We start from the raw sequence: 14,241 nt of genomic DNA on the forward strand, positions 1-14,241 counted from the left end.
ACTTTTTTTGTGTGCCACCTAGTGGTAGCAAAATCACAATACATCAATCAGTGTAAAAAACTAAAAAGCAAAACAGATGGCAGGCATTTTGGCCAACAGCCGATCAGCCCCAGATAAAAGTGGACCAGGTACAAAACCTTATCAAATTTTAGGGTTGAAACTTGTTTGTTCTTGCTTAATACTGTTTGTAGTTTGATATGCTATACAAATTTGTCGAATTAACTTTTTTTTAATTTAATTTAATTTTTTACATTGTTTCAAGTTTGCATTGTTTCTTCTTTGCTTATCAATAAAAGACTTGACTTCCAGATGACTGAGAAGTGGATCAAGATCAGAGTTTATATATTGTACAGATGGAAATAAAGATCTCTCATTAAGACTTTGCTTTTTTAAACTGAACCAACTAAACCAGCATAAAGCTGATAACGTTTTATCGACCTGATTCACCGGCTTTCTTGTCTGTCAGCTCTCTCTCTTCATTCCGCAGCGTCCGTTGATCCGGTGTTTCAGTTTAACTGGTGACCGTGTTAAGTGGTGACTCTCACATTACAAGATACGCTACGAGAGGTGAATGTGTCTTCTGAACACAATTTAACTTTAGCGTAACTTAGATAGTAAACACAGATAGGCTAAGTATTTAAAAATGATTAAACTACTAAAGAGAACACCTACCTGAAAGTCACCATTTAACACGGTCACCAATGAAACTAAAACACCTGTTCTATGACTACCTCTGTAGCCGCTTACTGGCGGGACAACTCTGTCCCCCGTTCAGTGTCCGGACCTTTTACACAGAACAGTGAGGATGAATAAAGTAGCAACCGAAGAGCAGCCACGAGAAATGACAACAAACTATAACAGAAACTAACGTTAGCCTCTCGACCTCTGCTCTGTCTCAGCGGGGCGGAGCTGAGTCGTCCATGTGAATCACAGACAGAGACACATGGATTATATAGACTGTGGGCCGCCACAGTCTATTGTTAATGGGAAACACCAATAATGTATTTTATTTTAAAGGTGCTGAGATCAAATTTAGGGGTTTACAATGAACAGTGTTGAATTTGAAGCAGTTAGTATCTATTTAGCCTATAGTTTAAACGTTTCAGACATCACAGAGAAACCATCTTCACTGGAGAGAAAACTAACATCACATTTCAATTTCAGGTGTTAGTTGCTAGCTCATTTGTAGGCTAATTGTTGCTCTGATATGTCATTTTGTTAAACAACCCCCAAATGCAAATTAAGACATCTGGTTCCTTTTTAAAGAACCAAAATGTCAGTAGAATGTTCTGGAATCCATCTAAACATTCATCTTTGGCATTAGTGGGAGAAATACTGACTACTTAATGCCATCTCTCCCCTTTTTCATGAGTGGATCAAGCGCAAAAGAGTTATTATTGCATAATGAGTCATTAAGACATGAACATTATTTATTAAAGCCATATAAATAACACACAGCCATAAAATTAAAGCCAGGGGCAGCTGGTTTCAGGCTGAGAAAGGTCACTTCAGCTAGATTAATTTAAAGGAGTGAGATCAAGCACATACTTGTTTCATCATCATGAAGCCTGCAGCATTTCAATAATTGCGCACTCAAAGTTCCACCATTCTTCATCACATCTGAACTAAACTCAGTGTGTATGTTCAGGACGTAGCACATGATGTCTCCAGAGAGTTTAATCAGGATTGCTCAAAGGCATCTGGAGTTATGAACATGTGATAGGCCACTGGGATCATATTTCTTGAGAAGAATATGAACATCATTTCTAATAACACATCCTTTGTAACTATTATGTTTTCTTCACATGTATCAAACCGCTCAATGAAAATATGTTTGAACAAGCTGAAGCTAGGGCTGAGCATGTTTTCATTGAACTGTCGACCATACTGTACATGACAGACATCTTCAACATGTGGAACATTGGAGTGCAGGTGTGTGTGGCACCGGCTGGTGAGATGTGACTGCCCCCTACTGGAATCTAAGAGGGGTGTGACTGCAATTTCATCTGTCTGCTCCACATGAAACTCATAAGACACACAATTCTGTCCTCAGCTAGCAAAGTCCACATAAATTCAACTTTATATCACAAAAAAGTCTCCAAACATAAGTCTGATCATTTATTTAAATTCTCAAAACTATCAGAGCTATTACCAAATGCCCAATTTATTATATATCAAGTCGATTTCCACATCAAATGCCAGATGGAATGACCGCAAGCCACTGGTTATGTGAAAGATCAAAAAATACAGTAAAATACCTAGACTACATGTTGTTATATGAGTTATATGAGTTTGCATATCATTGTTATGAGCAGTTATTTTTTAACCTTGCTATAGCAACATGGATGTCTGTCTCTTTGGTCCAGGCTGAAATGTCTCAACAACTACTGGATGGATTGCCAATCAATTTTTCCCTTAATATTTCATCTGGTGCCATCATCAAACATTTTTAATTAGCTAATCATAATTCTGTCAATGACCAAATACCTGAAGTATGTCTGTGCTTTCATATGCATTATTGGACAATAATATAGCTTGTGATAAGCAGACATGATGTTGACTGTGATAGACTCCAGTACAAACCAAAGACTATGTGAAAGATGGACAAAACACAGTCAATAATCTAAAATACAATTTCATGGAATTTAATTTACTAAGTATTATTAAATAATAAATCAGATATTTTAATTTAATAAAACTTTAAATACAATATATAACAGACTTTTTATAGCTTGTTTGTGATATTATATATATATATTTGTACGTCTGTGTCACTTTTTGGCCACGTGATATCATGCATGAGATAGTTGTGACTGTATGTTCTAAACATTTAGAATGAGTTAGGAAAGGTATGTTGTCTTCTTTATTTAACATTGAGGGTTTTTTAAATACTTAATTTAAACTTTGATAGTATTTTGTACAATGGTTTTATTTTAACCACCATGATGTGATTGGCTAATTGTCAATAGATTTGATGATTGAAGTATAATTACATTTACTTAGTCATTCAACTTATACCACCCATGCTTGCTTGCATGTTTTGCATTGAATTAATTATATAAGATTACTGGTGTTTTTAAATCAAAATAAGAGGGGTCAATATGTAAAACGCTTTATGTTGAGGATCATTCATGTCCAGGTTTTCTTTGAGAGATGAAATGAACCTTATTGTCTTCCCAGGTCTATACCATCCAACTTAACCGTTTCAAGAGGTGGTCAGGTCTAGGGTGTTTGGGCATACACCAATTACGTGACTTACCCACCACCACTCTGGTTTTGCTATTTTATTTTTTGAGATAAAAAGTGAGTTTATTTTTGTCTGTCAGTGCCCATGTTCATCAAATGACAACTTCTTTGTAAAATACTGAGCGTGTCATCAATACTTCAGATGACGAAGACTATAATTACAAACTAAAAGTGTTTACAGCAGAGTAGCAGAGTGACACATCTGTGCTCCCTCCTGCCCTCTGTGGTAAATACAGGTTGTTGTAAGCGAGCAGCTGCTGTCTCCCCAGCTCTCTGTGCTTGTTTTCGGCAAGACCTCTTCCTCTCCCTGCCTGCTCAACCTGCTCTCGGATGGTAGCTTCAGTGTCACTCTCTCTCTCTCTCTCTCTCTCTCTCTTTCTCTCTATCTCTCTCTCTCTCTCTCTCTCTCTCTCTCTCTCTCTCCCTCTCCCTCTCTCTCTCTCTCTCTCTCTCTCTCTCTCTCTCTCTCTCTCCCCCTCTCGACTGCACACTCTCTACACACTGAGCTATTCCTCAAAAGGACCTACGCCGCCAAGTTTCCCAGGCAACGACACAAAGGTCGACTCACGTTTCGGACACAAAGAGGCCCCCAAATGCTACTGACTTCCGAATGAATGGATATTTGGCGTTATTTTTGGCATTTTGAAAAAATATTTTTTTGGCCTAGCAGGGATTCTTACAAGTCTGGCTGCCTGCCAGGCCTGTACAATTATAGGAGAAACACTGAATTTCATGGGAACTGGAGACAGATCAGAAGGACGTGAAATCTAGTCACACTCTAACGACTGCTGTTGTTCTACCGATGCTGAAGGGGGCAACAAGCGTTTAAGGAGAGAGGGAATGGATAACATGTGCCCAAATGTTAATCCTCTGGAATAAGGTCTGCTCAAAGACTACAACCAAACATTGCAAGCTTGGATTCCCCGCTTTAGAAAGGCTACATTAGGAAGGGGATAAGACCTAATCCACAGCTCACATTCCACAAGTGCAGAGCAGAAGATGGACTCAGAGTGTGTGGCTCTCAGCACAGCACTGATTGTTTCAGCGCGGATGTGGATGGACACAGGAATCTTTCAATTTGACCACACACCCATTCAGGTATGAAGGCCCATACAGACATATCTTCACTTTTTGAATGGAAGCATTTCTGTTCCATAGGGGTACTGCAGATGGTAACATCAAGCTTTTTAAGTTCGACAGAGAAGTCAAATGAAAAAGGCCACACATTTACTGTTATGACAAATTACCATGAAACGTTTGTCCACTACTTTAAATGATTATAAAACACACATTTATTAAATAATTAGTTCAACATGGTTAATACGCTTTTCTTTTTTTACCCCAAGAGTGAGACAAGATGATGGATCAGTCTAGCATAAAGACTGGAAGCAGGGGAAGGCTAGCTTGGCTCTGTTCAAAATAAAGAAATATGCCTCCAAAGACTGATTCACTGAAGTTCACTGATCAACACAATGTTCTTTAATCTGAACTCAAACTGAATGTAAAAATGGAAAATCTAGTTTTTATAGAAACTTACTTGCTATAACTATTTCTTAACAACTCTCCTACCCTTTCTCCACAAAATCAATGTGACAAGATTTCACAGTCACTGCACTCAGTTGTTGTTCAGCAAGAAAGTAGATCCATGATATGACTTTCCCTAAATTGGTGTATTAATTATTATACTTATTATTATTTTCCTATATTTCTGTTTGTGCGCAGATACATAAATGAGATATGTGCTATCACATCACAATAAGTCTGAATAGTTTATAATTGGCTTCTTAATTAGGTTGTGAACCCTTTCTAAATCATTAATAAGCTGCTATAACTCATTGGTAAAAAAAAAAAAAAAAAAAAATCTGCATTGCTAAATTTCAGATTGGATTCTTAACTTTGTCTTCATCAGACAGCATCCTTGGTTTCCACTGCTTGTTGAGTGGATTCTCTTCATGTTTCTTAGCATCCGATTATAAGCATTTATTTATGAGTTACAAACTATTTTAACATTAAAAGGGAGTGTAAAATGTGTAAAAAGACCATCACCAATCACCATTTACTAATGATTTATTGATATTTATAACTCCTAAAGGGGAGCATTATTGTAAAGTGTAAAACACATCACCATTTACTAATCTGCTGACTGACAAAGTGACAAAATAGCTAGATGTGATAGCCTATTTAATCTAGATAGATAAAAATGTAGTAGTACAGTCTACCTTCATCTGGCCAAATAGTGATCATGCATTGATGTATGGGAAATTCAGTTATAACTCATTTACAGCTGTTATTCAATGGTTTATGAAGTGTTTACAACCTAGTTAATAACTGACCTAGAACCATTTATAAATCCTTTATAAGGGTAGTCTTATGGTTTAGTGGTACCAATATGTGTTAATGAATCAGCTTTAAAGGTGTTGATTTGTGTTATTTTTTAAACTTTGCTCAGGCTAGCGGTTTGTTACCGTCATGCCAAATTACACTAAAACCGAGCCTGTATTCACTGACTGTATCTGACAACCAGCACTAAGTAATGGGGGGATGGATAAACTGTTGTTAGTAAAGAAATAGTTCCAGCAAGTTACTTTCTATAAAAACCAGATAGCACCATTTTTACATTCTGTTTGAGTACAGATTAAACAAACATTACACCTGGCGGTAATAAGTGAACTTCAGAGGTGTCTGGAGGCATATTTCTTCACTTTGGACGGAGCCAGGCTAGCAGTTTCCCCCTGCTTCCAGTCTTTATGCTAAGCTAGGCTAACCATGCCCTGATACCAGCTCTCTTCACACACAGACATGAGATTAAATTGATATCAGTCTTTTCATCTCGCTCTTGAAAAGAAAGTGACTATGTGTTCTTCCCAAAATGTATTTAATCAATTATTTATATCTCATTGTCCTCCATGTAAATTTCAATTCAGCCAAGTTACTGTGTTCCAGAATTAGGAAAGTGTTCTGAGATGAATTATAAAGACATACAGTTTGTCAATGATAAACTATTATAATCTCAAAATTAAAGTGCCAATTCCAACATATTATTTAATTCATGTTGATGAGATTGGTTACCAAGGTTACAACAGGAAAGCATCCTATATGTCTTATTAAAAGGGGATCAATAACAACATAGACACTTTCAGTTGTACTGTGTGAATATAGCCTAAACCACCATACACCGAGGCTCTCTTTATATGCAATATAAATGTACTGCTCTGCCACTCATGTATACACTATATGCAGAGACTATTGGCTCAAGATATTAAAAATAAATAAATGAATTCAAAACATCACCTGCTCTCCTTTGGGGCCTCTGGGGCCAGAAAGTCCATCTGCACCCTGAGGAAAGAAAGTACAGTATCACTGATAATACAGCATAATAATATAATACAGCAAATAGTCCATGCAGCAATTTCAAAAATAAATACATTAAAATATAAAACCTACTAGTTCTCCCTTTTTACCAGGGGCGCCACATTCACCACTTTCCCCCTAGAACATACAACCAGAGAAGACACAGGTAAGTTAGGCTTCAATCAAACATCACTTTAACTGTCAAACTGTCTGACATGCAAGCTTTATTAGGACTGACTAGTTACATTTGTATTCACAATTGTAACAACAACGATTGTATAGAGTATGTTGGAATGCAAAAAAAACAGAGAAGAGATGCCCCTTTTTATATTTTGAATTTGCATATTTTATCATATTTTCACAGGTCATCATATACTATAAAAATCCAAATGAAAAATAATACATACCTTTTCTCCTTTACTTCCAGGTCGACCCTATGAAAAGAAAATGGTTAAACTTAAGTCAGACAGCCGACTGTCCACCAACACTTCATACGGATGGAAAGTCTCTCAACCAACCACTATCAACACTACTACATGTAATGCACATATCAGCACAAGAGATTTCGAAATGTTATATATTGGGAACTCTTTCATATTCTAGAAAATGTATCAAATTCGCCATAATTTCTGTTGAATGTTCCAAACCTTGTCAATATCTAGTCTGTAGCCACTGCTTTTACAACTGACAAACTAGCAGAGAAACAGCTGCTATAGCTAACTCTGTAGTCTGGATAAATGTTGAGATATTTCAACTGTAATGTGACCTCGACAGTCACATTATAGTTTCATCTGAATGTGAAAAAGTAGTGTAAAGTGTTTCGTGTCTCAAGAGAGAGTTGAGTGAAATCTGAGGAGTTGCTTCAATTGAGTGAGACCTTTGTAGCCCACTTCTCATCTCTGCTTGAGGCTAGCAGCTCATGACTACATGATTTCCCACTATCATAACACCTCAGAATCTCAGCTCATTTACATTGTGGTACATTGCTTTGCAAATGACACAAATGCGTGGTATAAAAAAGATGGTAGTATGTAGCCGACTGTATCTAACCCTAATCTGCTTTAGAGTCCAAATTGCTCCAAAGAAGTGCTAGCTGGAAGGATAAACTGTTGTTTGTCAAGAAATAGTTCCAGAATAGAAGAAGAATAGTCTGTCCGGCACATTGTCATTCTCATATGTATAGATTTCTCAAAAAAGGTACAGAAGTGTTAATTGGTGAAATTTAGAGGTGTTTGCTAGGCTAGCTGTTTCCCCAAGCGTCTAGTCTTCATGCTAAACTAGGCTAATCACCTCCTGACCCTTGCTCTGAATTTAATGCACCATCATTACTGACATTTCATTTCACTAAATTAGTTTGTCAAATGTGAAACAGACATGACCTGACATCTAAAAGGGCATCATCCAGAATAACCAAAAAACTAGACTTGAAAGTTACAACCACTACTGCCTACTAGACTGCACTAGATGGTCATAAAAAAAGAGTTCCAGGAGAGAAATGGATGAGAAAGAATATTTGATTATTACCTCAAGGCCCTCCATTCCTGGACGTCCATTAATGCCTGGTTCCCCCTACAGTGACCGAGCCCAGACAAAACAACACATCAAAAGTCACTTCATGGATTCTTTCTGTTACCAGCGGGGGATTACAGAGACAATAGAGACTTACGCGAGATCCCTTTGGGCCTGGAGCTCCATCAGTCCCCGGCTCGCCTGGCTTCCCCTAGATGAAAGTAAAGGGAGAGATTGTGCAGAATGAGAATATTTGGGCCCCTGTTTAGTTTTGACTGTTTGTGTGTATAGTGAAAGGTTAGGTGGGGCATTCTCAGTTCGACCTGTCTGTAACCTCTATACAACATAAACCTCCACCTCAGTGCAGCAGGTTCTCAGATCATCGCGGCCTATGTGTTTTCTCATGTTTAATCTTCCATCCTTGACCTTTGCTTCTTTCCATTGGCCTCTCTTTAGCACAGCTGCCAGTGAAAGCCCTTTAGCTGACCCTCTCGCCACCTGCTACACTTGCTTTGTGGGAAACATTTCCCGCTCTTTCACATCTTTTTCCCCGTAGTGTTTTGGATGCAGGCCAGATGCACCTGCTGGTGAAGGCCGACAGTCTGGATGCTAAGGCTGGGAGAATGCCTGGCTAACCAGGGATAACAAGGCACTGTGTGGGGGCTACTGGGCTCTGTGTGGCTGTGAAAGTGCCTGGTAAACCTGAAGCAAGCACACTAACACAGTTGGTGGCTAAGGTAGTATAAATATATTGTTACTTTTTCCATAAAAGGTGGAATGTCCCATCATTACCCAAAAGTCTGCAGGATCTCAAGCCAAAACAGTACAGTTGCTTAGTCTCACTACTTTGGTAAGAAAGTGTGGAAAAGTTGTCGGTAAATGTAGCTATCGGCATGGTCTAAGGATTGGGAATATGCCTTTCTAGCCTTTGATCCAAAGCAAGATATCCAAATTGGGCACACATCTATATCAACAGAGTTTATGGTTGAAAGCTCTGGCAAAAGCCAAAGGATCATAAATTGGGAACGCTTTGAAACCTCAAGCCAAGGATGACATATTTTTTTACCCCACTAGCAGTAAGGTTCAAAGAATACCAACATCATGATTATCTTTGTGCATTTTTCACTTAAATATTGCATGTTGTGATGAGATATTCCAGCTTCTAGTGACCAGTAGACTTCAGACAAAATGTTTGGTTTGCTCATCGTTCACTGTAAAAGGACTATCTAGACCCAGTCATACGATTTAAAGCAGTAACACAAACACAATACCTATGTAATACCAAATAGAGACCAAATATATTACTCACTGGGCTTCCAGGATGACCCCTCTCCCCCCTCTCACACAGGCAGGTCTTTGGCTGTGGGCACTAAGCAAAGGAGAAAATATGAACCAAACTCAACAAAACAACATAGATAAATAATCACAGGGTTGATATTTTAAATAAATCTCATAATACTTACCCCAGTTTGAATAACTTTATGCTAAGGGGAAGAGAGGGAAAATTAAGAATCAGTCAAGTTTTAAGTTTTAACACAAGTATTGAATGTTTATGTTCAGTGATTCATATTTTGAGGTACCCTGTGGAGTTGTCACTGTAAAAAGACAGTTTAAACAGATCTTTTTCACAGCAGACAGTTTGACTTGTCATAGTAGAGTTACTTATACCATTAAAGATGGTTCCATTATTTTCCAAGTGTTCCTGTAAGTACCAGGACCCTGAAACTGAAGCAGCTAAATGGAATTCAACCATCATTGTCACTTGCGTCAGTACTTTTCCAACTGTGATTATGTCATAATGTCTTGTTACATTCATTACAAGTACTGCATCAAAACAAACTGCGGTTTTAGTTATACATTTGAGAAATACACTTAACTTTCTGGTAGAAAGTTACATGAGTGAGTTCAATACAAGAGCTAACCTGACTCTGTCCAACGGAAACAAAATCGAAATAAAGCTCACCAATCAACACATAATATCCTATTAAATTTGGACAAAAATCAATACCTCTTTGTGTTGTTTGGCTAACAAAGCTAACCAGCTGCTGGCTCTGTCCTTATAATGAATGGATGAATGCAAGAGTGGAATCAATCTTCTCATTTAACTTATGTATTTCCCAAAATGTCTCGCAATTTTCTGCAACCCCACAATAAGGCAACACACACTTACTAGTTAAGCATCCACACTCTCAGTATAAGGCATGTTTATGTTATCATACAGTTTCATTGTTTTCAGTATGTATTTTTATTTAATCTATTTTACCCGCTCATTCTATCTTTCTGATCATCTTTTTCCCCAACAAATGTGATTGTGAAAGCAACAGTATTATTTCCACACAGAATCAATGAAGTTTTAGTAAAAACACAACATAATGAGCAGACTGTTATACTGGTGCAACCTATAATCACTGACCAGTTCATTGTAGAGTCTGTCATCCAGCTGGCTGTCTGTGAGGCTGAGGACATGCTGATGTGGGGGGGCACTGGCGATGGAGCGCAGCTTTGCACCCATGGGAATGTCCCTGGGCAGGCCTGACAGTCTTATAGTGAACACCCTGATGTTGTGCTGTTTAGCCTCAGCAGCAGCCGTCACAGCACTGGGGCTGCGAGGATGGTCTGCTCCATCCGTCATCAACAGTGCAATCCTCAGGCTGCTGGAGGACGTCTCACGGTTGAACACCTGGGTGGCATTGGTGATGGCGTAGGCGCTGTAGGTGCCATGGCCGATATAGGTCATTGACGCCACCCGGCTCTGGAAGACGTCCAGGTCCTGCCAGTCTCTGAAGTTGTGTTCCACAGACACGGTGCTGCTGTACTGTAGAGCAGCCAAACGGAGCCGCAGGCGCCAGCCGGCCGAGTGGAGCTCCATGAGCTTAGTACTGAAGCGCAGGACGAATGCCTTCTGTTGCTCAAACAGCAGAACTTTGGCGTTCTCTGAGCTGTCCACTATGAACATGATCTCCACCGGACAGATCAGGACTAGGCAAGAAGCAAAACACAGCAAGCTTACAAACAAACAACAACCATTAAAAAAAAACACACAGTTGGTGCATTAGGTCATATGTGAAATATCTGCTTGTTTTTTGCCCCATCAAAGCCTGGATGCTGATGTCAGTTGGTCTTGCCATACCACCAGAGCAATACTGTTGTACTGACCAGTATACATACTATGTACTACTATATACTGTACATACTACTGACTAGATAGCTCCAAAATGTGAATTATCAGATAATGTTTCCTAATGATTCTAGTAAACCTCTGACCTTTCATCCAACAATATCTTTAGTTGAAAAGACCATTTCCATCAAGGTATCTCGAAAACTAATGGTATTGGTTGTAAATATTGGTGGCGCCCAGAGCATTTACCCTAATGTTGAAACTTAGTGACTATAACTCTAGTGCCACTGCAAGAACTAATTTTCAACCTGTATGCAAGAAATATCTTCATGTTGATCAGCAGACTGACATGAAATTCAGCACATTTCATGAACACATTCAGGGGTAAACATGAGGCAGAGCTATAGACTTCAAATCTTATTATCAGCTTTACTGCATAGACTCACTTTCATCTCACTTCATGACCAGATAACATCCAAATTACCAAGAAAGGCTGGCAAAACAACCTTCATATTGAACACAGAACATTAAACATGATCAAGGGACATGAACCCCCAACTGATCTTAACACTTAAAACACAAGGCTTTGCAGGAGTTTAGATATGATGTTAGACTTTAGAGATAGAGAAGTAGCGATTATGGTCCTTTTGCAGACTTCATCAATACCCCATGGAGATCTGTGAAGCTGTGTGGATGGATGTACAACACAAATCCTGTGAAAGAAAAGCTCTTACCTTTTCCCTCATTAACAATGACCTGGTTATCATCTCTCTGTCCTTTCTTCCTTCTTTTCTGGCCTGTGGTTAGACTTGGCAGAGCCAGAAATAGGATCAAAACCTTCAGGAGCCAATGCATGGTCATTGTTCAGTCCAGCTGCTGAGCCCGTCTATAGAGGAGAACATAAACAGAATTATGGGTAAACACGCTTCCATTTGACATCATCAGTTATTTGTTAACTAAAACATAGCATCATTTCATCCACTCAGTCAACAGTAAAAGAGGCATGCAATGATTTTTATTGACACTAGAGGGAGACAGACTGCACAGACAGCTTAGAGACGCATTCCATCAGAGGGCAGTGCATGATGATGGTAATATACTGTTCAGTGAGCAGGCACAGAGGTAACACAACTCTGACTTCACTTCCATAATGACTTCTGTGGAGATGGGATATATGATCATATAACTGTCTCTTTTATATCTCTGCTTGAATTGGACTATTGTGGGCAATGTTTAAAATCAATAAGCAGGAATGTTTTGTAGTGATAATGAATTTATAGAAGATTTTGGCACAATGGCGATGATTTGTCAGGTTTTTCATTTGCTGGATTAGCCTGAAACACATTCCTGTCTGTTCGTTTTATCCATTAAGAATGTATCAACTCATGTTCCAGATGCTGCATTACATCACAATATATTGATATTGTTTTATGGCATTACATATATTGTGATATAGAATTTTATCACCTAAAATTACTACCACTACTATTACTACTAATATAACTACTTCTACTACAACAAATATTATCAAGTACTCTTGTTATTACCAATATAGTACTTATATTATTATATGCAGATATTAGGACATTTAAAATGCTTATTAATATACTGCATTTGACAACAATTATAACTTTATTATCTCTTTATACAGCAGCCTCCACTTATGAGTGACTACAGGAAGAGTTATAGTTGTTGACTAGTACATTCATAAACACTTATAACTGCTTACAACATTATAGAGTGTTATAAAGCATGAATTAAATGATCATATATTGCTTATAAATGCGAAAAGGGGGACTTACTTCCATCAGGACTCTATTACCACAACAGCAATACACTACTACACCATTACACACCAGCAATAGTACTTTAATTTAGAATACAAGTTGTGTATTAAAAGTGAAATACACATAAAGCAGTTACTATCACATCACTCCTGTTCTTATAAACTGTAATGATAATAATAATAATCCTGATATGAGACTGCTCTTGAAAGCTCAACGTTATCTTGATTAATAAACGCCTGTTAATTAGTTTGGTACGTGCATTTGATCATTCTTCAAAGTATTTCAACTACAGTATGATCAATCAACTTGGCCATTAACATGTCATTAGCAGTTTGACTAATTGTCCTCCTTCACTATGAATAGAAGTGAGCCACTGACCTGTGTGTTGGTGAAGTAAGAGTTCCAGGTTAATCCATCAGTGAGATGAGCAGGCGCTGCTGTGCAGACAGAGACCAGCAGCTCTGATGGTCACAGCACACCGGTGACATTTCACTGCATTTACAAGTAATAGTACTTCCTCTCACTGCCTTCAAAATAAAATTTTACTCAAGAAATGAAACCGTAATTCCTTTGTAGGCTGTGTATTTTATGTATATATAAACTTCCTTTTAAAATAATATATATGCTACGTCATGATCTCATTACATATTTAGTAGTATATTTCAAGACAATAGTTGTACCTCTTTGGGTTAGGGGTCCCACAGTTTTTCCACATCAGATTTTATGCTTTTATTTTGAAAGGAAATTGTTTTCTGCAATCACAGCTGCGGTGAAAACCAGTAATAACTGCTGCTGATTGAAGAGAGGGAAAAGACTATTAACACAGCAAACTGATTATCTGCATGTGAGCTTTTATAAATACTGCATTAAGACTTAAGATCAGCTGGTAAAAGTGAGTGTAGTGAGTGTGTGTTTACTCTACCTGATTATGGGCAGAGAGACAATGGTTTCACCTGGCTTCATAAATGATTATGATTGGGTATCATCTGTATGTCTGCTGGATGTTTAAATAGGCAACAATGGAAATGTATGGTGTCCATCCTAATAATATTACCAAAAGGTAGCATATAGTAAATGGACTGTACTTATAGCATTTTTCTAGTCTTTTGACCACTCAAAGTGCTTTTACACTACATGTCACATTCACCCATTCACACCCATTTACACTGATGTTAGGGTGCCAACCTGCTCATCAGGATGAGACTAACCATTCACTCACACATTCGTACA

The 14,241-nt window shown here is 38.2% G+C and overlaps 1 protein-coding gene across 1 annotated transcript in view; it reads right to left on the reverse strand.

The window, feature by feature from the left end:
* col28a1a (collagen, type XXVIII, alpha 1a) overlaps positions 1-12,085 on the reverse strand; it is a 28,313-nt gene extending 16,228 nt beyond the window's left edge. The window contains exons 1-9 of the mRNA XM_053334161.1: positions 11,959-12,085; positions 10,520-11,085; positions 9,570-9,590; positions 9,416-9,475; positions 8,264-8,317; positions 8,122-8,166; positions 7,005-7,031; positions 6,691-6,735; positions 6,538-6,582 (exon numbers count right to left, since the gene is read on the reverse strand). Of these exons, the coding sequence (XP_053190136.1) occupies positions 6,538-6,582; positions 6,691-6,735; positions 7,005-7,031; positions 8,122-8,166; positions 8,264-8,317; positions 9,416-9,475; positions 9,570-9,590; positions 10,520-11,085; positions 11,959-12,085 (990 nt within the window). The remainder of the gene's footprint in view (positions 1-6,537; positions 6,583-6,690; positions 6,736-7,004; positions 7,032-8,121; positions 8,167-8,263; positions 8,318-9,415; positions 9,476-9,569; positions 9,591-10,519; positions 11,086-11,958) is intronic.
* Between the last annotated feature and the right edge of the window lie 2,156 nt (positions 12,086-14,241).

The sequence above is a fragment of the Scomber japonicus genome, chromosome 15 (assembly GCF_027409825.1).
Source record: "Scomber japonicus isolate fScoJap1 chromosome 15, fScoJap1.pri, whole genome shotgun sequence".
Taxonomy (NCBI): Eukaryota; Metazoa; Chordata; class Actinopteri; order Scombriformes; family Scombridae; genus Scomber; species Scomber japonicus.